Genomic DNA, 25,207 nt, shown 5'->3' with positions numbered 1-25,207 from the left:
TTGGAGTTTTCATCCTTAATGCGTACCCTTAGACTCCCACAAGATTACATTGTATAAAGAAAACACAATTAAATATTATTGCATATTTATTGGGCAAACGGAAACAATGGTATGGTGCGCCTTCTTCTACAGTATTAATTATACACTACTTAGCTTCCTTATGTCATGTTTACTCAGTAATTAGGAAGATTCAACAAATCATCAATACTACATTTAAAAAGAAAATATAAACAATTTTCTCAGGTTTCTTCCCCCCATATATTTTTCATCCAAAGCCACCAGGTTTATTGCTCTAGTGGTCACGTTGCCAAGTGCATAGAAAATCCCAAGGCTGGGTTGTGAACTTTCAAACCAATTTCTAGCATGCCTTACTGCTTTAGCGGTCACAGAAGGATCTCCAATATCTATACACAATTCTTGTGGCCAACTTCTGCTTTCATATGTGCTCACGTATCTCCCATTTTTTTCTTAGGTTATGAAAACTACCATCACAGCACACTAAATCTGTTTTCCCTTTGAGCTAGGTAAAATTGGTGCTATTTTCTTTTTGCTTGCTCATTCGCCCATAATACTTCTAGGGATTTTAACCTGAAAATAATTTTTAGAAAATCTTACACGTGAATAAGCAAAATTGCCAGTGTGTCATCCAGGATTTTCAAGAAGCCAGTTGCAGGATTATATGTCTATCTTCAAGGAAGTGTGGCTCTGTAGGGATGCGTGCACTCACTCTTCCTGCATGGGTAGGGTTGTGCTACGGCTGTTGCGGTTGCTGGAGCGCTGTGGATGTTGCAGTGATGGTTGGCCAATGCTGCTTCAAATCAGGGCTTTATAGCAAGGCTGGGTTTTTTCAGCAGGTCTTTTTTTAGGCTTTGGTTAGGCCCAGTTTGCTAACTTACTAGATTTCAGTATGTAATAATGTATTTCTTGTGAGGTGAATTTGAAACTCAGAATTTAAATACATTGCTTTAAATAATTTTATCAACTGTGGTATGCGTGTGTGCATATGTGTGTATCTATACACCCCTAAAATAAAATCGCTGTTCTCTGGCTATTTTATATGTAAGTTTTGTACATACTTTCTAAGACCAAATTAATAAAACATAGCATTTAAGTAATATCTGAAATCTTCATACACATGTAACTTTGAGTTTGATAACAGGAGTGGAGGTCTAGTGAATATGCATACAAAAGCAGAAGCACATCTCACATGGCAGTTGTAGACCATTAGGAATACATATGTGAAGACAGCCATTTACTCTGGGTAAAGAGGTTCGAGAATTTTCCAATTTAAAATACGCTGTTGTTAAAAGTCAATACGCGAAGTGTAGTCATCCCAGATTCCTGTCTCTTTTACTCAGACTGCAGCTCACCCAGGGTGAATAAGGAACAAGAAGACCATATGGACTATGTGGTGCTACAACTCAGAGTTTACGTGCTTCAAGTGCTGTTTAAGCAGGTTGCTGCAGGCAATATTCAGGAACATGTCATCATGCTAGCTTTTAAGTATTTAATCAATATGCTGAAAGAGAAATATTGTCAGATCTGACTTAAAAGTTTCAGAACATACCAAGACAGATTTTTTTAATGTGTTGACAAATTTATTAAAAATTAATTTTATGTATTAAACATGGCTTTATACTGTATCTTTTTTTTTTCCTTTTTAAAGTGAAGTACACATGACTGTTTTATGTGTTTGCCAGTTTTACCTTACTGAATGAAACACCGCATTCACAGAAATGCAGCATTAGGAATACCCAAAATTATTTTGATAGCCCATTTCTGGCTAGACATTAACCCATATCCTTTTCAAAATACCATGATGTTTCTTTTATGTTACTATCTTTGTCAAAGTTATGTATGCAAAACAAAAGCATTTGAAGGATAAATTGTAATGTGGACATTATTTCCTACGTACCTTAATTTTGCAAACTGCAAGAACCACTTGGAAAGGAACTGTATGTATCTTTATGTGACTGATGTGACTTTACCCATAAAGATGACCTCTTCCCTCAGTCAATTGGTTTGATCCATGTAATGCTAACATCTTTCCAGAATCTGCTTCTTGGATTCCAGTACTTCACTTTGTGGTCCAGTCATGATACACTGTGTTTTTCATTTTAATGCTGGAGTATTTGTTCAAGTCCATAGATTCTGCATTTTTAATCTTCCTTAGAACAGTAGTGAATAATGGCCCTTGGCAGGAGATAATGAAATTTCCTTAATTTATATTTTCAAGCAGAAGTTTCAATTGAAAATGGCATCCTATGGCCTGGAGACATAGCTCTAGTGCAAGTTTCAGGGGAGCTGTAATAATAATGCAGTGCCAGCAGTGACGGGGAATGATAGGACAGTGAAGAAGTAATTTAAGAAAGAAAAGAGAATGTACCAAAGCTTTATTGTAGCATATCTAATGATCTGCTGAAGATTCCCAATAGCTTTTGGAGCATGACAGGAGAAGCTAATGTTATCTTGCCAAAACAGAAGCCCCTGCTTAATCAGCAGAACAAGATTATTGATTAAAACACCTCACACAATAGATTGCACATGGAATCTCATATCCATACATTGCATGTGGAAAAGTGCAATAATGAGCATAAGATAATAAAAAAAGAGCAAAAGCAATTTGTTGGGAATTGTACAAGTCAAGATTAGAGTTGAAAAGCAAACAAATTATCATGGAAAGTACAGCGGTCCTTAAAGCTGAGCACAGAAGGGGATGGATGCAGCAGGGACATGGCTACATCATGAGCAGAAGATACTTGATAACAGCCCTGCTGGAACTGCTTTACTTTCCTTTTTTTCTGTATTCATCTGAAATGTGAAAGGGCCATTCCTCATTTGCACAGTCTTCTTCCTGAGGTGAAAGGAGTTCAGACATTGTACTGTAACTGTTAATTAAACACTCCATTTGATTTTTAGATTACTCTAAGTGATGCATCTGCATTATGAAAACGTAACCTTTCTTCATTCATACTAAAATACTGAAGAAATGAGTGTTAGAGTACACAGTTGCTCCTTGCATTCATGAGAATAGTGATACTTGCTACGTTTCCCCTTGCAAAACTCTTGCCGCTGCTAGCACAGGAACCTGAATTATCATTCCTTCAGTGCGACAGTTAGTCTTTTCCTAACTAGGTTTTCAAATTTAATTCATACGTTACCTTTCCTAAATCAACTGGTACTGACTTTGTATAGAGTTCTTTGCAGATCTGCTTCATTTCCTTGTAAATGACAAAGTCATTGTATCATAAATCTTTGTGAATATTGTGAATGTCTTAAATATGAAGACATTTCTTGGTGTGAGATTATATGAATTTTTAGATAGTACACAAATTGAATTTGCATATTTTAACATATGCTAGGGAAGTATGCAGTTAAGTAGATTACAGAACACTTAAATGGTACTTAAAACCTACAGAAAACTTAAACACTGGATTACAGACACTGAAACACTGAAGTATTTGTGATTTGACTTCTTAAATTTGCAGAAATTAGAGCTGGTTTGTATCATGCCTTCACTAGAACAATTCTAAAAGAGTTTGAATAGAAGGACTGAACTAACAGTATATTGTGTCGAAAAAATAGTGTTGGTTAAAATGAATGAGGGACTTCAAGTTATTTGCCAGTTAAGTTTTCTGAGGTTTGGATTTTTATTTTTTTTTTTTTCCCCTGGTGGTGTCTAGGCCAATTTTGCAAATCACCAGGAACTTTATTTCTACTATAGTCTTGTTTTGGAGAATCCCTTGAAGTTGCCACACTCAGAAAGAGCTTGTCTGTTACAAAAAGGAATTAAAATGGGTCACAGGGTTGAGTTGAAGGCTGTAACAGTGTAATATCCTTTTCATTGGGCATAGTGTTTCTAAGTGTAAAGATTTCTCAAAATCATGAAGCTCCGCTATGGCAGTGATGTGGTAGCTCTGATAATCTGTATCCATGTAGGGTAATCTGCTGTTCAGTGCTATTTTATGGAGAGTGGAGTATCTTTTGTCCAATATACCACAGAATTCAGTGCTTCTTGTCTTAAAGAAGCTCAACTGAAACCTTTATCAGTTTGTAAAATGGTCTTTGCAGGCAGCAGCAGAACTGTAGGCCAATAACTAAGAGAAGTTAGTAGCCCTGGGTTTACAGGGAAAAAAAACAGTGCAGCAGACAGAAGACCTTCATTTATCCAGAGAACAAATCGCAGTAGTGTAAATTCCCTGAAATATTTGTCTCAGAACTACCTCTACAAAGTCCACTTCCTCTTCATCTCTTCTCTATAACCCTTGAATTGGGATTGACAGCTGCTGTAGATGCTGTTGGGTTCTTTTTGAAGGTTTCACTGGAATGGAAATATGACCACTAACTATGTAACAAATAGTTACCTGAATGTCGACTTTTTAAAATGTGAATATCTTAATCAAGTGTCTTTAATTTGGACTTAGAAGTGCATGAAAATCAGAACCTTATATGAAAATTATTCAGCTTTTATAAAAAGCAACCAGCAGTGCAGCAAAATCAGTGATTTGAGTGTAAAAAACTTAAAGACAAATCCTTCTATTCATTTATTTAGCCAAGTAATTGCACTTTTTGGGTGCACACCAAAGGTGGTGGTGTGCTTTGTAGCACGACTGTGTACTGCAGCAGTGGGCATAGCTCATTGTTTTGGAATTGGGGTCTCCTTCATTTTAGCCAAAGGTGAACAAAAGGTGACCGTATGCACAGCAGGTGAAATTTTGCATGAAGCAATAGTCAAAAATTTTTAGAAGGTCAACAACTTCCTGTAAACACCACTCAATGCCTTAAGTTTGACACTGGCACTTACTGTACAAACTAAAAAATACTGCATTTTCTTCTGAATTAGTATTATGCATCCTTTCAATACAAGCTAGCGTGAAGGTGTTCTCAGTTTCCTGACTGATGGCAAAATTATGAATCTTTCACTGGGGGAAAATGAAAGAGAAGAAAAACAACTTTTTGTAGGGAAACAAGAGTCCATCTTAAGATTTACAAATACTGCTAGTAGAACTTTTTTTCCCCACAGCTAAGTATGACCTTTATCAGTTTCATTCTCAAGCAGTTTCTCCCAATATGCATCCATTTTATTTTGTAACAAATCAATATTTCTCTCTTAATTGCTGCCCATTCAAGTGTAAAATGAAATTTTCATACAACTCAAAGCTGTGGAAACCGTTATACTGAATGATGCACTACACAAAGTCTTTTCGTAGGAATTATTTTGGCTTCAGCATAAGGTTTTCACTAAAGAAACAGAAAGAAATTTAAAGAAATCAATTACAGAATCTTACATCCAACGTTTTCTCATGCTGGTTAGTCTGGCCTGAGGTGTGGGGCATAAAAAACACCGTACAGGGGTTAGAATAGAGAGGCCTGTGAGGTTTTGGGCCATATTGCCTTCTCCTGCTTCTACAGCCTCCTCCTACACGACACACACGAGAGTAGCACTTTGACCTTCGTGTGAGTACAAAAAAGTGGCTGTATTGTACATTTTCAGTATTACAGATTCAGTACAGTGATTTTCGCTGGAAGTCGGGTACACATTTCATCACTTCAGCATGGGTCTGAAAGCCATTGGATAGGTCATACTCATTCCAGACTCTCTAATACACTGCGCAAGGTGTTGCACTGAATAGTAGTGCTGTTGGGAGTGGTGCAGCGTTACCTGTGCGATAGCTGTACAGGAGACCTGCCTGTGCTCTGTGGAAGGTCACTGCCACGAGCAGCAGAGAGGTGACAGGTGAATTCCTCACCATCTATCTGTATCCACCGTTGTGCGTATATACAGAAATCCCTGGCTATTTCCAATTAGTTCTGCAATTATGAGCCTTATGAGGCTAGAAATAAGTAGCTCAAAAAAAAAAGAAAAAAGGAAAAAGAAAAGAAATTAACTGATAAAGTCAGAAGAGTTGTTGTTGCCGAGTTTACTCAGCAAAAGGCACAGCATGTCCTGACCAGCTCTGTGCTAGTTTGATTAGTATATAAAAAGGAAAGTGATTTATATCAGAGTTCTTCAAATGTGCTTGCTCTACCTTTTATGAGGTAGTGTGAATCATTCTTATACCTGTTGGCAATGTACAGCTGTGGAAAGCCGTTGATACAGGAGAGATTATTTTAGCTTGGGATATGGTATTCAGGGAGTGTGGGAAGTGGTAGGGCAATAGAGAAGTTGATGTACAGCTGGAGTCAAAGGCTAGGCTATTACTTAAGTTCAGACTTCTGTTATTCAGTTTGCTGACAAACAAAACTAACCCCTGAGAAGATCAGCCAAGCTCTTTTTCTTTTAGTCACCAGACTCCCCCATCTTCTCTTTTTTTTCCTTCCACTTCCTTCTGACTTTTTTCTGTATTACGTTTTGACCATCTCTTCAGGGTTAGGTGATTGTTTTTCCACTTTTAACTTCCAAGCTACTATAATTTTTTTTTTTTCCTGGAGAAATGAATAGTAGTCTAAAATCTCTTAATTATTATTATTAAAAAAACCTTCAAAAAACATTAAATTCAGTAGACCCTTGTGGTTAGAGGCATTGTAATAAAGTTCTTCTTTGTATCAAAATGCATTGGCTTCTATTGTTAAGCAAATCATATATATGTTTCAGTATTTAGTCTCCTCTGAAATACATTTTAATTAATTTTCTTGCAGTTCTTCTTTTTAACTGTTTTTCTTATTTCCTCAGATGGTCATTCTTTACCTCTTCCTGTAACCTAACAGAGGAAGCTTAGAGTCCACCAATTGCTCCTAAAATAGTTAAAATGGAAATGCTAATGCTCTTTGTCTACAATAACTCTTCCAACCAAAATAATTTCCTTGAATCACAACAAAAATCTCTCTGAGATGTAAAACCATTCAGCAGTATGTATGTCTCCAAAGATGGAAGGAATTGCTCATTTGTGTTATTGTACGTTACTCAGAATAACACATTTTTTCATTGTGTATCATCTTTGCATTTTGCTTTGATTTTATTGAACAGTAGTATCAAACCACTATGTATTTGGGACAGCTATCTCTACCAGTGCAAACAAGTGACATTTTAGATAACGTTGATCTCCAGATTTGAAAGTATAAAGCCTGAACTGAAGTATTGTCTTGAAGCCTTATTTATGGACTTTGACAGATCTAGTGTTAATTAACTTCGTTGTCCTACGGATTGGGCTGCCCAAGTGAGAAGAGAGTTAGCACTGCATATTGTACTTTAGTATGAACTTGCAAATTAAATGTAATTTTAAATTAATTAGCTTGCTTGCTTTTCCCATTACAGGTGCAACAACCGAACACAGTGTATAGTAGTTACTGGGTCAGATGTGTTTCCTGATCCTTGTCCTGGAACATACAAATATCTAGAAGTTCAGTATGAATGTGTTCCTTACAGTAAGTATAATCTTTTTATTCTCGCTCACTTCCTCTGGCCCTCACAATTAAAGCTGGAGTGCTGTTACATGGAAAAGAAGCATATGTTTATGGCCCACGGACCCATTATGCATGCAGAGCACTTGCAGACTAGGGCCTCCAATTAGCTTCACGAAGTGTGGAAGGAAGCCATGGTGTGATGCTGGCCAAGTGTCTGTCTGTGTTCTTAAGTGTTTGGCTTTTAAGGCTACTGTTTTTCCAGAAAACAAACTCAAATTAGCTATTCAATAGGCCAGATAGAAATTTGTACTTTTGCCCGCTACCAGTTGCTGACAAATTGGCTTGGCTCACAGACTTCTAAAGCAGGAATTGACTTCAGTTTTAATCATGATCTATTTGAAAGGCTACCTGCTGTTGTGGTGACTTTGGGTGCACAGCAAAACCCAACACTGACACTCAGAGGCAAATGCCCCAGCTAGGGCACATCATAAGAGGACTTTGTGCTTCAGGGGCACAGTATAAGTGAACACAGATTCAGAATGAATAATTCATCAGTAAGTTACTCAAACTTGGTTCTTAAAAGCAATGGGGAAAAGAGTGAGAAAGAAATGTCCGCTTTTAATGTAAAGAGAAGATATGAATTGTGCCTTGAATCAGCTGCCAAAACAGAATTTTTCACTGAAAACAAAGTAAATACTGAAATCATACTGGGATAGAAAAATTTGAAGTTAAGCTACTTCAGCAGTTTTGTACAATATTCTTTCTAATGCCAGAATTCAGTAGCTTTAGGCATACTTCTTATTTCCTTGCAATAATTAATGTTGTTTTTTCATTGACATGTATGCATGTTTATAAAAGTTCTGCAGATTCGACACTTTTAACTGGTTTTGCTTTCTTGTAAGGTCATTCTTTGCAGTGACTTCTCCCTCGTCCCGTAACTCAACAGAGAAATAGCTGTGTTTGCAATGGAATTTGAGCAGTGCACTGATCATTCCCTTAAGTTATTATTAAGCGTGAATTTCTTGATCTGCAGTAATCCTTAACCAAAGTCACATTTTCTGTTGGTACAGGAAACAGGCCAAGTCTGAGATGCAAAAACACTGTGGTGACAGTATATATCCAAAAAGGAGGGAAATGAGTTCTGGCATAAGCAAAGCTATGTCAAAACTTTCCATACTGTTCCCTGCACAATTTCAAAATTTAGACTTCTTAAATGGAAATACTACTCTGTACTGCTTCACCACATTGAACCTTCACTGTTGTTAAAGGCCAAACACAGATCATCTATTTTTTCTTCATTTCTGCTGTGTCATTGTGAAATGGTTGCTTGCTGATTTTTTTTCTGTACCATTTGTAGGATTGGAAGCCTACTGCATACAGTGATCCCTAGTACCATTCCTCCTGTGTGTAGTATCGGTGGCTTGTGGTAACTGTTCTTCTCGTGCCACTTTTGAGGAGTGATGTCTTACCCCAATCTAACCAAAGTTTTGTTCCACAAAGATCACCTTTACTTTAGCACTATTTTCATTCCCAAATTTTCAGAAAGAGGGCAGTGCATCTGATTCCAAACCATGAGGTCAGTCAAATGACAAGAGGTTACGTTTCCAGTTCCAGTAGGCTAGCTCATAGAGAAAAAGTGTGATGCAAATAATGTTCAAACATGATTTTTTATGCTGTTTTAGGAAGAGAAGTGTCGATATGTTCTACCGATTGTGTATTGCTATCTACAGGAATCTTTTCTTTTCCAGTTTTCAGAAGTATAGTGCCACAGCGCGGCCTACCCTGTACCCTAACGTGTAGCTATTCTACTTTTAAAATGTTTATTTTTGTTTACTGTCAATTGCATTGGCCTACCCTTTGAATTATGTAATTCTGTGTCTATCGTAACTCAGGATTCTGGATACTTCTTGTCTTTCCAAGTCTGTAAGTTTTGGAGTTTGTCAACTGCAGCATGTACAGTGATGACACTATTCCCAATTCCAGACCTGTACGAGGCATCACCTGTCATTACCAGCACTCATCAAAAAGGTTGCCAGTTACTAAAATAAGTTTTGAAGTTTGATTTCAAACCACACTGTGCTTCAGTAGTCGTTTTGATTGTTGACCATCTTTCTTCCCTGTCCCACAAAGCCTATCCTGGTATTTTTCCAAGTCTCTTTTTTTGACGCCTGATAAACTCCGGTTATCAAGTCTAATTTTTTTCTCCCTTACTTGTTCCAGTGCTCCATATCTAAACGTACGGAATAACTGAAATCATTAGGTTTGCAAATAGCAGCTATCCCAGCATAAGAGACTTGTTAGGAAGGTGGGATAGGCTTTTGTGGGTCTAGGAAGGGACAGTTTTAGTGATCACAACACTTCTAACCAAAGTTCAGTTATGGTTCTTACTTTTTCTGAACCTCATCTGCAGTTACTGCAAGACTGCAAAATTTGCTGTGTCTCACTGTGGCACCTTTTAGTCCATGAGGGATTACAAATAGCAATCATACCAGGTTTTGTGGTAAAAGTTGGGAGTTCTTAACACACTGGAGTTGGTGTCACCCTTGTACAAAATGCAGTTTATGAGCTCCTCTATGTCTTGCTGGCCTCCAGAAATACATAGCTGCTTTGCTGATCATACATATTGATTGAGCTTTCTCCGGGTTCTGTATTCATCGCACTCATAAGAAAGTATTTAATGAAAAGCTTTCTTTTTTGCATCTCCAAGTGTAGACAAAAAAAAATAAACCTATTGAGGTACTCAGTTGAATCTCCAATAAAACTAAAATTCTAGACAAATTTGATAGGCATTGCTTTGTCCCAAAATAAGAGTGTTATTGATTAAATTACAAAGAAATTGAGAGTACCGTACTTGACATTTCTCTCAATTATGCTGCACAATGTACGTACTTTGACCGAATAACAGAAGTCAGCCCTTTATAAAGAACAACATCAAAAGTACCATTTTGTACATCTGTGCATTTTTATTTTAAGCCTTTTTTGGGCTCAGGAATTCAGTAGAAAGAGTTGTAAAGTGTTTTATTCTCTCTGTATTGATTGGACTTTGCAGCATTTGTTTATTTCAATAAGCCCATCTGTCCCTGAAAAATGTACAGCTGTACACCAATGCACACAGAGCAGATATGCCAGTAATGATTTTAGTTATCCCTATCTTTTTTTCCCCCTCTTCTATTACTAATTCTAAGCAGGTACAATATCAATATTGCTTTCTGGCGAGGAATAAACTCATGCATAAAAGTTCACAAACAGAATCATCTGAAAGTCATTAACACTGATTCTGAAACCCAGGAATTCACCTCAGAATACATCTTCTGTTTACTCGGGTGACTCAAGAATTACAAATTGCAGAAAAACAAGTATTTTACCTAAAGACGTATAAATGAACAAAGGCTAGGAAAACAACTGCTCATTCTGAGAATATTAACCCCCTCCTAGTCCCCCATAAAGTTTTGGAATTGTTCCCTGAAGAAATACTAGATCAGCTCAGCCAATACCATTCTTTCAAAATAATCATATGTAATTTTGTTAAATGAGACTGAAAATCCAAAACTTTATATGAAACATACAAATATATTCTTCAGGATAATACCGTAACACTGGAAATGTAATAGCTGTGCAAATAGTTTTGATACACTTCCTTGGTATCAGCAGCTACTGTTACACAGATTGGTACATCTGTCATTTTCCAGGTCATTTTATGAAACTAAGGGAGCATACTTCAAAGGCTACTGAGTATATAAAATAATAGATTTTATTGCAAATAATTATTGGAAAGATATTTACTAGCTGGACTTCAGCTATATGTCTTCCTGTAATATGTTACTTGAAACTTCCGTGGGGAAAAATTGCTATAGTAATATAACTTTGTTAATCAGGTTTGGTTTATATTTTCCATGTATGGTGGCGGGATGGATATTTGTTTTAAACACTTAGTATGACTGTCCTTGCATACTAGCTTGCTGTTTCGGGCTTAATCGATGATGCTGGAGAATATCTGAATGAGCTAAATGTTAATTTTTTCTTCTCTTTTCCTCTTGCTTACTGTGCTTTTGCTTCTTTTTTCTAGATGTTTTTGCTTATTCCTTCTAGTCTGATTTTGCAGTTATAGACTAAGAAGTGACAAAAGTTCTCAAGATTAACATTCAGGAAAACAAATAAATAAAGCCTAAGGAGAGCTAAAGTGTGCAAGCTGCTTTCTTTATAAGAAAGAAAAGCAGAGGGATGTCTGGGGCAAAGATGGGGGAAGGTTTAATAAGCACACATACAAACCTATATAATTAATAAACTGCATTTTGGATTTATAATTACCTCATTAATAGAATATATATATATATGTGCACTCGCACATATATGATAAATTACTGTGTCACTTAAAAAACAACTTGGTAGCATTGTACTTTGAGAAGAAGAGTATGTATAGCATGCATTAGTAAAGTCATTCATTATTTATTCAGGTTCACTAAGTGAAACTACATGCCAACATAGCTGTATTGCCTCCTTAATCTACTAAAATGATTGATCCATGTTCACTTGTGTAACCGTAGAATCTCTCTCCTGCTAGGTTTTCCTGTTGTCTGTTTCTCTTTATCCAATATAGTGCAGTTCTTATTCTCCCTATATTTAGCGTCTGTTACTAATTTAATCTTTAGATTAATAGTCAATTTATGTTAATCTTCTTTCTTTTTTCCTTGCACTTTTTTATTTTTCTTCCGATGCTTAAAATAGAAGTGGAGCAAAAAGGTAAATAACGTATACAGTCCAAACCCCAGCTCCTTGTTATGTGCCTTATGGATGTTAACCTCTTCCCTTCCCCTCCCCACAACACTCTTATATTATGATAATCAGCAGGATCTCATAAGTACACCTCATAAAGAAGTCGACTGTTTGCAATAAAGTGACTTGGCTGCTTAAAGTAGGTGGCGGGGTATAGTTTCTGAAATACTTGGGCTGGAGGGAAGACTCCCTTGCTTTTTTCTCTCCCTTTCTCTTTGTCTTTCTTTCCCTCTCTTTCTCTCACCCTTGGGTAAATTCTTGTTAATCAAGTGTCATCTTGCCTGGCTTCCAGAACCCTCTCCATAGCATGCCATGGTTACAGGGTTTCCTGGTCTGTTTCATTCATTGCTTTGGTTGTGTTTTGTTTTCTCTGCTCCTAATTGCTTTCTCTATATACCTGATGATTTGTTTTGTTCCTTTATTTTTAATCGAGGCACCTCCTTTTTCAGCCTCACCACTTCTTAAAGTTCTAAACAAGTCGATGTGATTTTTTTTGGACTGAAATGACCTAGCGCACTGCTGCACACCAGTTAAAAGCTCTGGAGCGTTAATGCGTACTCACTAAAAGTCTAAGACGAAAATGCAAGAGTAGCTCTACATTTTCAGCTGTCTGTGTATGCCATTGAGCCTTGGTCTGTACTAGTGAAAACAGTTCCCATCCACTTTCCATACTGGTACAGCAAGAACATGGTAACTTTAAGAAAAGTGGATGATAAAGGGTGACAATTGCATTAATTATAACATAAGGTATAATCTAGTGCCAATTAAATTGATTTTTTTTCTTCCTGACACAGTCATTATGATTTACCTACCTTTTTTTTTCTTTTTTTTTTTCTTTTTATTATGAGACGGTCTTAATTTGATGTAATTCTTGTCTTACTTCTCTCTGTGACTGTTAGTTTTTGTTTGCCCGGGGACGTTGAAAGCAATTGTGGACTCACCGTATTTATATGAAGCTGAACAAAAAGCAGGTTCTTGGTGCAAAGATCCTCTCCAGGCTGCAGATAAAATATACTTCATGCCATGGACTCCGTATCGCACTGATACTTTGATAGAATATGCTTCTTTAGAGGACTTCCAAAACGGACGCCAGCAGACGACGTATAAACTCCCAAATCGAGTGGATGGTACTGGATTTGTAGTATATGATGGCGCTGTCTTTTTTAACAAGGAAAGAACTAGGAACATCGTAAAATTCGACTTGAGGACTAGAATTAAGAGTGGAGAGGCCATAATCAATTATGCTAATTATCATGACACCTCTCCATACCGATGGGGAGGAAAGACTGATATTGACTTGGCAGTTGATGAAAATGGCTTATGGGTAATTTATGCTACGGAGCAAAACAATGGGATGATAGTAATTAGCCAGCTGAACCCCTACACCCTGCGTTTCGAAGCCACCTGGGAAACGACATACGACAAACGGGCAGCATCCAATGCTTTCATGATATGTGGTGTCCTGTATGTAGTGCGGTCAGTCTATCAGGACAATGAGAGCGAGACCGGCAAGAACGCCATCGATTACATCTACAACACCAGGTTAAGCCGAGGTGAGCACGTGGACATTCCTTTCCCCAACCAGTACCAGTACATCGCTGCAGTGGATTACAACCCCAGAGACAACCAGCTGTACGTGTGGAATAACAACTTCATTCTGCGGTATTCTTTGGAGTTTGGCCCGCCTGATCCTGCCCAAGGTAAGAATTTGGTTTTTCTCATTTTTAATCTCTTTGTACTTCCATTGAGATAACTATGGTACGCTGTCTTTGGTCTTAGACTTAGCTCTTGGCGGAAAGGCAAGGAGGGGTTGTTTGTCTGCGCTGTGCTGAGCAGTACAGCATTACAGTGGTGCAAGACAAATTTGCAGAACCTGTGAAGAGAGGTAGAATTGCTTTATTTCATTTACAGGCTTGTGATTTTCTTTTTTTCTTTTTTTTTTTTTCTTTTTTTTTACAAGTGTTTAGCTTTTCTGTGTTAGAGAATGAGTTGGGCAATTGTTTATTTACTTTACACCATCAGTCAGTTTGACTTCTATAGCTAAACCGAGTTTGAGTTTGTTCACGCTGAGCCAGAAGCCTGTTCCCATCCGTTCGGTGTTACCTGACTTCTGAATTGATTACAACATACATGCAGACCTTTTAACTTCCTGGCGCCAGCAGTTGAGAGTGATGTGTGCTGGGAGGTCCCAGAGGAGATGTATGGGGTTAATGTGCAATACTAAGCATAAATATTTTTCCGCAGCCCTCTTTTCACAGTTTCTAATGCCGGGTTAGACAAGATTACCTGACATCTTTTTAGCAGGTTCCTCGGTAAGTCCATTACAATTGCAGTTCAGCTCGCTTGAAGTTAGAACAACTACCTAAAAGCAAAGACACTAACTGCCTAAAGAGGAAAGAAAAACGGGGGTCTCTAGGTCTCAGAAATCCCTAAAAATGACGTGAACAGGCATAGCCACATATTAACATCTGCAGAGGAGAGTAAATACCAAGAGAAATGCTTCGTGGCAGAAGATGCATGCAGCAGGGAACAGGATGTTGATAAGCTGCTTTAGCAATGAAGGTAATACTTCACTTCTCTCATCTAACTGGTATGCGTATTTAGCAGCCATTTTTTCTACTTCAAAAAAGTAGTAATTAAAGCTTCCCCACAAGCCAAGTAGCTATCCTGCTTCAGCGAAGCTGATTCATGCACAGCAGTGCAGACTACGTAGTGTACACACAATTATATCAACATACATACAGCTTTTCCAGGTACAAAAGTGCGTAAGATGCAGCAGAACGGGGCAGTTTAGAACCAATACATTAGCGATCTCCAGGGTGACGTTTTGCCAAGTGACGATCTGTCCCGTCTGTCTCCCACAGACCTCCCTGGCAACACGTGGCCAGGCTCAGGCAGGTTCCGGGTGTTTGGGGACTGAGTTCTGGCTGCGAGGGCAGCCGTCCTGGCAAGCTTTGCTCTCTGTATGTCAAGCTAGTCCATTCCTCAGGGAGGCTTTGGGCCTGCTCTTAGCGGAGACATAGCCACCTATGTAATTAGAAAAAATTTAAAGCTTTCATTTTCATACATTCTCATGCGTGTCACTTTTCATTCGGTTTAACTGAGATGAAGATGCATTTCAAATTCTCCAAAGCTTCAATAGTAAGAGGAGAAAATGGAGATGCAGGCTCTAAGTAGCTTTCGCAGTTCAGGCAGCTGCCATGAATGAGGCAAAAGCTAATCTTTAAGTCATTGCATTGAAGGAAGAGTGTTAAGGGAGAGCAGGGAACGAAGAAAAGGCTTTGTGGAATCCTTCCATTGCTTTAGGAAACCACCAAAGGTCTCCAGTGAGACATTTCATGTTTTTATTATGAGTCTCCAAGATCCTAAGTTCCAGTACATGTGCTGGCCACATCCCATCGAATACCAGAAAGAGATTTGGGCATCCATCAGCACCGCTTCATGCTCCTCCTTGCTGGCATGCAAGGCGGGGGGAGAAACAGTTTATTCCAACCAGACCAAGATGAGAAGGGGTCCAGGGCACACTGCACGGTGCTTGCCTCTCATCTAAGCTCTTTGCCCATTCACCTGTGAAGACAGAGAAGGAATATTTTTTGAGTGATTTGTGAGTTTGGGTTTTAAATGCATTATGACATCAGTAAGTATATTTTGATTATGGCCTTTTTTAGAAACCACATGAAGACACTAGGTTTATTTGAATATGTGATGCATATATTCAGAAACAGTATTTTTCCTTACGTAAAGCCAACATCCAATATTTAGTTTTGTATGGATCTGTACATAGCAGACCTAAGAATATGTTTCAGTTCATTTCCTCTTTTGCCTAAGCCAATTTCCTGTAGTTAAAGACTACTGAATTAAAGGAAAAATTATCTAATATGATTGTCCTTGAGATGTACTGCTGTAAAACCAAGAAGAGATTCTGTACAGTTTACACTGTATTTGTATTACATTCTCAGTTCCTCATTGTTTCAGCATGAAGTCTGTATAAATTGAGGATCAGTCCTTCTATAGTTACACAGTTAAAGGATCTATATGTGTAATACACATCTAGATTTTTTTCTCTCATGGAATTAGATCAGATTTTCAGCACATTGATGAAGGGCATTTTTGTGTTTCTTTTGTTCTGATTTGGTTTGGGTTTTTTGTGGTTGACTCAGATTTCTTAATCATCTACTCAAAGACATAGATGTTAGGATAACATTCTTTAAGTCACCTGACACAAGAACCTTACTTTAGTGTCTTTTGCAACGGTACTTTAATATCAAGAATTTAATGGTGTCACAAGGTCAATGCCCCAAAATTGGAAGTCGTGGCCTTTTCTGTTCGAATGGTTAACTTGGGGCCATTGTGGGAAACTCAGCAATCTGTGTTCCCTCTGTTGCCGTGGGAGCAATAATGATATATAGACACACACTGATTCTTTTTTTGTCCTGTCTATCTGTCTTGGCTATCAGTTCCCGTCTACACCATAACTTCCAACTGCTGAGTGCTTCAAAAACAGCAGTCTTTCTTCCTACATGAAAGATGAATTTGTCACGTTTGAGCCACACTTTTGAGCTCAAGGATTTACATTTGCTCCCAGGGCCAAAATCTTGGACTCATCCATGACCCCAAACGTGTCTTTTTTTCTCTCTATTGTTTCTTTGATTTTTAAATCTGCCTATTGAAACCTCTGAAATACCACTATAATTAACCTAATGTTGACCTTGCCCTTGCTGCAAACCTATGCCATTTTCTACTCTTGCAACTGTCCATGTTATGTGCTGCCCGTATCCTTATTTTCTTAATCTTTAGGAGAACTCTTCAGACTTCTAAACTGCAGATGCTGCAGCCAGGCTGCTGTTTTACCCTGACAATGGGGTCTGCTGCCCGTAGAGCTCCCCCCTTAACCTCATTCTTCATGTGTTGTTTTTCCTTCTCTCTTCTCATGGGAATTATAGTGCATAGATGTACAAATGGTTTTCAGAGCTACAGCTGACAAGTACCGCTCAAGATACTGCAGAAGAGCACATTTTCTAAGGTTAAGTGTAAAAATTACATTTAAAAATCAAAACCTTAGTTTAGAAACAAAATATATCAGGCCCTGCAAAAAGCCACTATGAAAAATTTGAAACAAACCGGAGTTTTTATATCCTTGATATATTCGGTGGATATGTCCTGTTACATTCTTTCTAAAGGAGGTATCCGAGGGACCAAATGAATCCTCACTGAAATAGGAATTTTTAAAGGAATTTTAAGTTAAAAGATGAGGAAGAATGAAGGGAATTTTCCCCCTAAAAGGTGAATATGAGCATTGCATTGTAAGGTTTCCTTGGTAACAAAAAGAAGATAAATCCTTTTGTTCTGTGTTAGTGCGTTAGGAAGAGATTTCATCCACACTCATCCCAATTTGTGCTAACTGTGCAAACTGTTCAAACTGAAGTTGTCTCCCCTTTTGTACCGTGATACCCATCATTAAGTTTTATTGGATCACTGCAGGAAAATATGGATGTTGTGAGTGTGGACAGAGCAGAAACTCGGAGAGTACTATCGCCAAGGGCTTGAAATAATAGGAAAATAGTGCAACTAAATCTTTGTAACACAAAGAATCTACAATGAAGTCATGCAGCAAATTGTTAAGTAAATTAGTTCTTTACTATTATATCGAATCTGATACATTACAGATTGATAAAAGAGTGGTTGTACAAGTAAAGACAACATAATCGGGACCAGATAGTACATTTCCTGATCACAGGTATTTTGCTAATTCTGTGGCGTATGTGTTATCATTTTCAGGGTATAAATTTATAAATGGCTGTGTAAACATTTCGCTTTCAACTAAACGGGATTTGGCAGGGTCAACAGAGTACTGGCTAGCATAATAGCTGGAACCTATAGGTAATTAAGTGAGTCTTAGTGATTTCCCTGCTATTCACTGAAGCATGAAAACAGGCACACAGCAGTAATAAGCAGAAGGCAGGGAAATCTGGATTTGCACAGGTTTCTGATCTCCGTTGCTTTACATGGCAGCACAGCATATGACACCTTTGGAATATGAAGGCGGGCACATAGATTTTCACGTGTCCAAATACACTGAAATACCTGACCTATAAGAGCATATGTTTAACTGAAAAATCCATGCAGCTGATTTCTAAAATTACCTAGATGCCAGAGATGAAAATGGAACCATTAGTATTTTCAGAAGTGGCACATCATCTGGGCATTTCAACACAATTTTGTGTTGATATAAGGTCAGAATTGTATTTCGGGTGGGGATTTTTTTGTTTTGGCTTGGTTTGTTTATTTTAAAACTTATTTTATGCCTGCTTAGAATAGAAACCTGTTGGCAAAGAGTACTAGATAGCTTGTGTGCCTTCACTAAATCTACTCTTCACTGTCAGTTGGGGAAACAAAGTTACTATTCCCCCGCTGTCCTAGGCAATTGTGTTATGTTTTTTATAGTCATCACACTGTTGAACAGGTGTTAAGTTTTACTCCAGCAGTGTCTTCATTTTTAGAAACAGATAGTATGCATAACTGTTTAAATCAGCTGTTAGGAACTACATGAAACAAATGTAATTACACTCAACTTGAGTCTTTGGATTTACTTCTTACTGCTCTTTTCTTATTTTTTTTTAATTTTACAAAGACTGTCTTCAGCTGAGAAGACACACCTATTCTTAAAAAAAGCAGGAAGAAGGCAGAAGGAGGTTTTGGGTTTTTCCTCGACATGTCAAGCCTAGTCAAAAAGTCCAAAATAGAATCTCGCATTGTAAAAGCAGCTTTTTTGGTGTTGGGCAAAAATGATGTATCTTCAGCTTTGTAGAGGCTCACCCACGCTGCTTGGAACAATAGGTTAATAACCTCGACATGGAGTTTGTTGTTCTTCTTAGTTGGGGCATATTAATCATCACTGCCATTATCTTATATTGGTAAAGCGCTCTGCAATACAGTGCATGGGAGCCCGCAGATGCCATCACCTTCAGCTTTCAGAACAAGACACATCAGGTGGTGGTAGCTATCATGTGTCTTTTTGCAGCTCAGGAGAATGGCCTTGCAGATTAAGTTCCCCAACAGGTCATTAAAAACAAAGTGATCTGCCTTCTAAAAGCTGGATGTATTCATTAAAGTGATGTGTTTGGTCATTTCTTATTTTTCAGCCTTCTTTCCCAGACTTCCAGCACTGTCTGAAGTTCCCTGGTACATTCTTAAATATACTGACTTCTCCTTTTTATAAATTTAATTCAAGAGTCAATCTCTTAGAAATTATCTGTATTTTTTTCAGTTTTGTGAGAGAGGTGGTTTGAAGTCTTTCTCCTAAAATGTGAGATTATATTTCTAAAGTATGTGCTACTACTAGGCTATGCAGGTCATTTTGGAATCATAGGTGATATGCTTTGAAATTGTTGTTAATGGATAGCATTAAAATTGTTCTACCTAAAGTTGCGTAATGACAGTGGGATATTTTACCTCAGGGTGCAGCACAAAATATGTTCTGAAAATTGTTACCTCACTACTGAACTTCAGAGCGTTGTTATGAAGTCCTACAGCGATATTTTGCTCCCGAGACAGAGCTATCCTAAACATTATAGGTTTTGAGTAGTAATTGCAATAATGCTAATACACATTTCAGTGATTAAATATGTACTAATTAGCACGATGTGTTAGGGGATGGGTAGTAATAATTGGTTGTCCCCTGCATCGTTCTCAGTCCCCACCAGTTCCCCAGTGCCCAGGACCTGATTCAGCAGGCGTTGCCTGACACTTCTGCAAGTGATTGCAAATGCTTTTGACAAATGTTAATTGGGAAAGCACTAGAAGGCTGGATGCATTGTAATCAAAAGAAAATTACAGCAGTTTCACAAGATGTCAGGCAAGCACTTGCAGAACAGATCCGAGGATTTCAATAGGTTTCATAGTAGCTGGCTACGCCACAAATTCAGCACAATTACACAGACTGTATTCAAGCAGCCAAGAATGAGACTGAAGAGAATACAGCCTCCGAAGAAATTTCTCGTTTGTGAGAAGAGAGGGATGAAAAGCACATCTTTGCATTTAGTCTTTAAAAACAGACCGTGATGTTCAAAAACTCCGCTCGAAATTCGTATGAAAATAAAAAGATGAATTCATATTTGAGAGTCCTAATTTGTTATAACTGAAATATATTTGAAAAAGGATTTTGAAATAATGGTTATCTGCCAAACTACTGAAAGTTAATCTTATTCAAAACACTAACTTAAAAACCATCTGCTGAAAGAAAGCGAGGCAGCTCTTATTTTGGTTTTTGTTTATGATTTAATTTAGAGAAGATGCATTGTCCAGTAAGTCAGAGTTCAAGGGCCTAGCAGAAGAAGAAAAAAAGAAAGAAAAAAGCCACTTTATCCACTGAAGTTAATCCTAAAATTAGCTTCATTTATTTCTGTATCAGTTAGGATTTTAAAAATACTTGATATGAGCTTATTTATTCTCAGCACAAGGATCTGTGCTTTTATGCGCCTATAAAGCACAGTGAAGATTTGGAAATAATTGAGGGTAACTGTTTCAGTTACTTTGCTCACTTGCATCGTTTCAGCCGTTGCTCAATATACATTTGAAGGTGATGAACAGGAATTCTGGTCTGTTATCTCCACTAGCATTAACTAGTACTATCTCTCCAAAGCCTCAAACGGTGGCGTAGGTTGGGCTGTACCTCAGCAGTTCCAGCGATGCGTTCCCAGCCGGGTCAGTGGAGTGAGCAGCTGCAAGTCCCAGGCAGAAGTGATTTGGCCTAAGCCGATCCTAGTGTTTCATAAAAGATTAAACTGGGTACTTGCCACTGGCTTGAACGAGTTGTGTCTTCATACCTGCTTTATCAAAAAAGGTTGTTAAGGCCTGAAATGTTTAAACACGAGAACACCACGTACATGCTAGGCGCTGCTTCTGTTCGGAGCTAATCGGGCATGCTGCAGCTCTCTCAAGCAGAATGACTGCCGAGTAGGAAGATGTTATCGTAATTATTTTCCTGCAAGGTGTGTAGTGGGTGACTTGAAGTTTTGGGGTCTGTTTTTTTAAAATGGTCTCGTTAGTTACAGCCCACTGACTTTGTTGTTAAAACTGGACTGCATTGTTCATGGCACGCTGATTCAAATTATTTTCTCTATGGAGTTATTCCTTCTGCAAAAGTGATTAAGTAATCTTTAATTGCTTTGAGCATGTTTGTTATGTACTGATAACTCACTAGTACTGCCTTTCAGCCTTTAGAAATGTAACTATCAATTTTTGTTACGGAAGAGATTATTTGGAGAATGTGCTGAAACATCATACTGGTATGAGCTGGGAGTAAAAAAAAAAAAAAAAATCAAAGTTATATCGTAAGCACCCAGAATAGCAATAAGAAAAGAGTAATATTAAGATAAAGGAAAGGAGACACCAGAGAGTCCTTTAAAACCACATAAATAACATTTAAAGAAGTTTTTTTTTTAATATTTCTGAAGTAATTTACTTTATTATTACTCTAATTTTCTCTGTGCAGTGCCTACCACAGCAGTGACAATAACTTCTTCAGCAGAGCTATACAAAACCACAGTGTCAACCACTAGCACTACATCACAGAAAGGTCCCATAAGCACAACATTAGCTGGAGGAACAAAGGAAGGAAGCAGAGGACCCAAGCCACCGCCACCCATTTCCACAACCAAAATTCCTCCCGTGACAAGTTTTTTCCCTTTGCCAGAGAGATTCTGTGAACCGACTGAGGCCAGGGGGATTAGCTGGCCTCAGACACAAAGAGGAATGATGGTTGAACGCCCTTGCCCCAAAGGAACACGAGGTATTGCCTTTGAAAATATATCCTGATTTCAAGCAGACGTTTCAAAAACAATGTGCCGCTCTCTCATGGTGATTTTTTTTTTTAATCTCAAGCTGTCTGTCACACAATTTTTTGTTACTTGGAGAATGCAGTATCTACAGGCAATGGTCAAGTTTTAATCTGCAAACGGCATTCGAGCATAGCCACAGAATTACCTTGCGCATGCGCTGTTGAGAATCCAGGTCAAATTTTAGGGCTTTGCTTGAGGACTGTTGTGAAATATGCTTACAGCTGCCTTTCTCATTATGAGCTCCCCTCTGGATGAGCTCCAGGAAAAATCAAGGGCTTTTTGTTTGTTTGCAGAAAACGTCTGGTACTTTTCACTGACTTTTTTATTGCTCTTTGTAATCTACATTATTTCCTTATGTTTTTGTCAATTATTGTCAACTATCGCCATTAGCGGCATTCAGAATTTAACATTGCTTAGGAGCACAGTGTAGCCGATTTCCTGAATGCATGCAGAAAAATGGTTTCCATTTCACTGTAGTTTTCTACATCTGTTGTAGGAACTGCCTCCTATCTCTGCGTGGTCTTAACAGGAACGTGGAACCCCAAAGGCCCTGATCTTAGCAACTGCACCTCACACTGGGTAAATCAGCTGGCTCAGAAGGTTGGTGGAAATCTTTTAATCTGGTGTACACCGGTGATTAAGGATTTTAACTCTGAGCGTTAATAATTCAGTTTTTTGAAGCTGTCTTTATTACTCCATGTTCGTTTAAAGTAGAAGGAATTATGTGTACTTTGTGTGCAAAGCATTGGCCAACAGTTAGGTTCATATGTGTGTTTTGGTACGCGCTGCCTCTAAGTTCTTGTATTGAATCTGTGATTATGTGTTTTCGTCGCTATTTAAAACTAAGTAGCTTTGCTGGTGTTCAAAAAACAAAAGCTATATTTGCTTAATAAATCAAATATTATAAATCTTGCAGCAAAAACTGTGGTATACAGCAAGGTTTTTGGTTCAGGAAAAGTTATACTGTAATAAATAGATTTTTGTCTGAGTGCATTAATAATAGTATGATTAGAGCACAGAACCACTTTCTGTGTTTTCCCTCCCTACTGAGATTTACTAAGTTTATGAAAACTGGATAATTTGTTGTCAGTACCAGGCTACTTGACTTTCAAATGCCTCAAGCACTGGTATGAACAAATAGATTTCTTGCTGTCTGATAATGGCAGTAGAATAAAAGTGAGGATGAATAGAAGATCTAGCCCAAAAGTCCCAGTCTGATTTCTGGTTTTGATGGCTGTTAAGAACTGCTTTTGTGTGTCGCAGATCTAAGAACCTTTAATCTTCTGAGATAACGAGAACGTTATTGGTCTCAATTAGTTGCAGATTTCAATGTATGTGCAAATAGTTATTTCACCACAACAAAGGTACACGGGGAATTGGAATTAGGAGCCACAAGCAGAACAAGGGACCCTGCTGAGATAATATAAATTGTCATTTCAGATCAGAAGTGGAGAAAATGCTGCTAGTCTGGCCAATGAACTGGCTAAACACACCAAAGGACCAGTCTTCGCTGGCGATGTTAGTTCATCAGTGAGGCTGATGGAGCAGCTCGTGGACATTTTGGATGCTCAGCTGCAGGAACTGCGGCCCAGTGAAAAAGACTCTGCTGGAAGGAGTTATAACAAGGTACGCACCTCCTGTCACCTCGTCCTGCTGGGATAACCTTTGCCCTTGTTTTTTTTTATTTTTTTCCTTTCAGAAATATTAATCTATACTTTGTTCCCGCATGCTTATAGTTCTGGAATAAACATGTAAGAGAAAACAGCAGTAAATACACAGCGGAAAGTTGCAATTACCTTCTTTAGGGAATAAGATATAATTCACAATAGTTGACTGGTCCTAAAATACATAGCTGTGTCCCTTATTAAAATCTGGAATGCGTTATAACTAGTGTGAGGGAAATGGGCATTAGCTCACAGAAATTCTGTAACAAATCAGCGTGTTTATCCAGTGATCCTTTTAACCCTGAACATGTAATAAAATCGTGAGATTCTCCATAGGTGCAGGGTTTTATTTTAATCTGACTTCCTGCAGAATAATAGCACTTTCTTAGCCTTTTAAAGATGCCAACATCACTTATAATTGATCTTTATAAAAATGCCTTAATACGCATATCTAAATAACACGAATAAGTGTTTTCTGTGGGATGATGTTCAGAGAAACATTTCAGAGAAAACGTATGTCTTTGTGGTTTAAATACAAATCACAAGTGTTACTACCAGTTCTCTTTTGCTCAGAGGAAATGCTGTATTTCTCAGCCTCTTCCTTGCGTCAGCTTAGTAAACAAGCTACAAATTAAACATTTTTTCAGCCTCCTTTAGAGAGACCGCTCCATGCACTCCTCTGTTACTTTGGCAATAGTTTTATTTACAATCCCTCGCGGCTCTTAAAAGAGTTTTCCCAGAGTCAGATCGAGTGCCCACACAGGGATTTTCTCCTTTGACCTTTTCACACAAATCCCACCATTTGGGCAAAGATATCTGGACACCTGTATAAAGGTTGGGGAAAAACATTTCCTGTGTGATGGTTTTTTATAGTCATCGCTGGACAGAAACCAGATTAACGTCCAGGCTATAGTGCAAATTCGGGATTTGAAACACCAGACTAATTTTTTTATATTTCTGAAGCTTTCCAGAATGTGTCTAACTTCTGATTTTCTTTTTTCTTACTAAAAAGCTCCAAAAACGAGAGAAGACATGCAGGGCTTACCTTAAGGTATCTCTCCTGTGCTGTCACCCTGCTTTCTCCCTGCTTCAGCAACCTGCCACGCTTTATCATCTTGCTGCATGATCCTATGTATTTCAGTCTTTGATAAATATGTATTGTGCCCCATATCAACTGTACAAATGTTGGCTTTGCACAGGTATAACACTCAGAAAAAAAAATTAAAGATCAAAGTTTATACCTCTTTTACCTCAACTTGTTCAAAACTAAAAGAGCAGAAATGGTTATTATCTGAATTGGAAGTAACATCTCTCTCAGCTTTGGGTAGAGGAAAAAGCTGGCAACTTAACAGAAATTACTTCAGCTTGGTAGTGTTTTATATCAAAGACTGTTTAGAGTTGATTTGCTTGCATGAAAAATGTACATTATATAGCCTGCTTTGTTCTTTGTGTATTATTATGCCTAGTAAAATCACTCTTTCTTACAGTTTTAAGAGTTACAAAAGCCAGATTCAGTGACTTCAGGATAAAATGTAAAGACAAACATTTCTCTAACTTTACTAGTAAAATGTGTGCCACGTGTCCCAT

The 25,207-nt window shown here is 38.0% G+C and overlaps 1 protein-coding gene across 23 annotated transcripts in view; it reads left to right on the top strand.

The window, feature by feature from the left end:
* ADGRL2 (adhesion G protein-coupled receptor L2) overlaps positions 1-25,207 on the top strand; it is a 395,294-nt gene that overhangs the window by 337,090 nt on the left and 32,997 nt on the right. For 17 of the 23 annotated variants that reach the window (XM_052800823.1, XM_052800822.1, XM_052800833.1 and 14 more), the window contains 6 exons: positions 7,256-7,365; positions 13,017-13,817; positions 21,611-21,907; positions 22,453-22,556; positions 23,397-23,582; positions 24,633-24,671. In XM_052800823.1, the coding sequence (XP_052656783.1) occupies positions 7,256-7,365; positions 13,017-13,817; positions 21,611-21,907; positions 22,453-22,556; positions 23,397-23,582; positions 24,633-24,671 (1,537 nt within the window). The remainder of the gene's footprint in view (positions 1-7,255; positions 7,366-13,016; positions 13,818-21,610; positions 21,908-22,452; positions 22,557-23,396; positions 23,583-24,632; positions 24,672-25,207) is intronic. The other 6 variants (XM_052800835.1, XM_052800829.1, XM_052800834.1 and 3 more) reach the window with 1 other exon arrangement.

The sequence above is a fragment of the Harpia harpyja genome, chromosome 11, assembly GCF_026419915.1.
Source record: "Harpia harpyja isolate bHarHar1 chromosome 11, bHarHar1 primary haplotype, whole genome shotgun sequence".
NCBI classification, from domain to species: domain Eukaryota; kingdom Metazoa; phylum Chordata; class Aves; order Accipitriformes; family Accipitridae; genus Harpia; species Harpia harpyja.
Note: the sequence above shows the minus strand (reverse complement) of the source record. Positions and strands in the feature narration are given on the sequence as shown.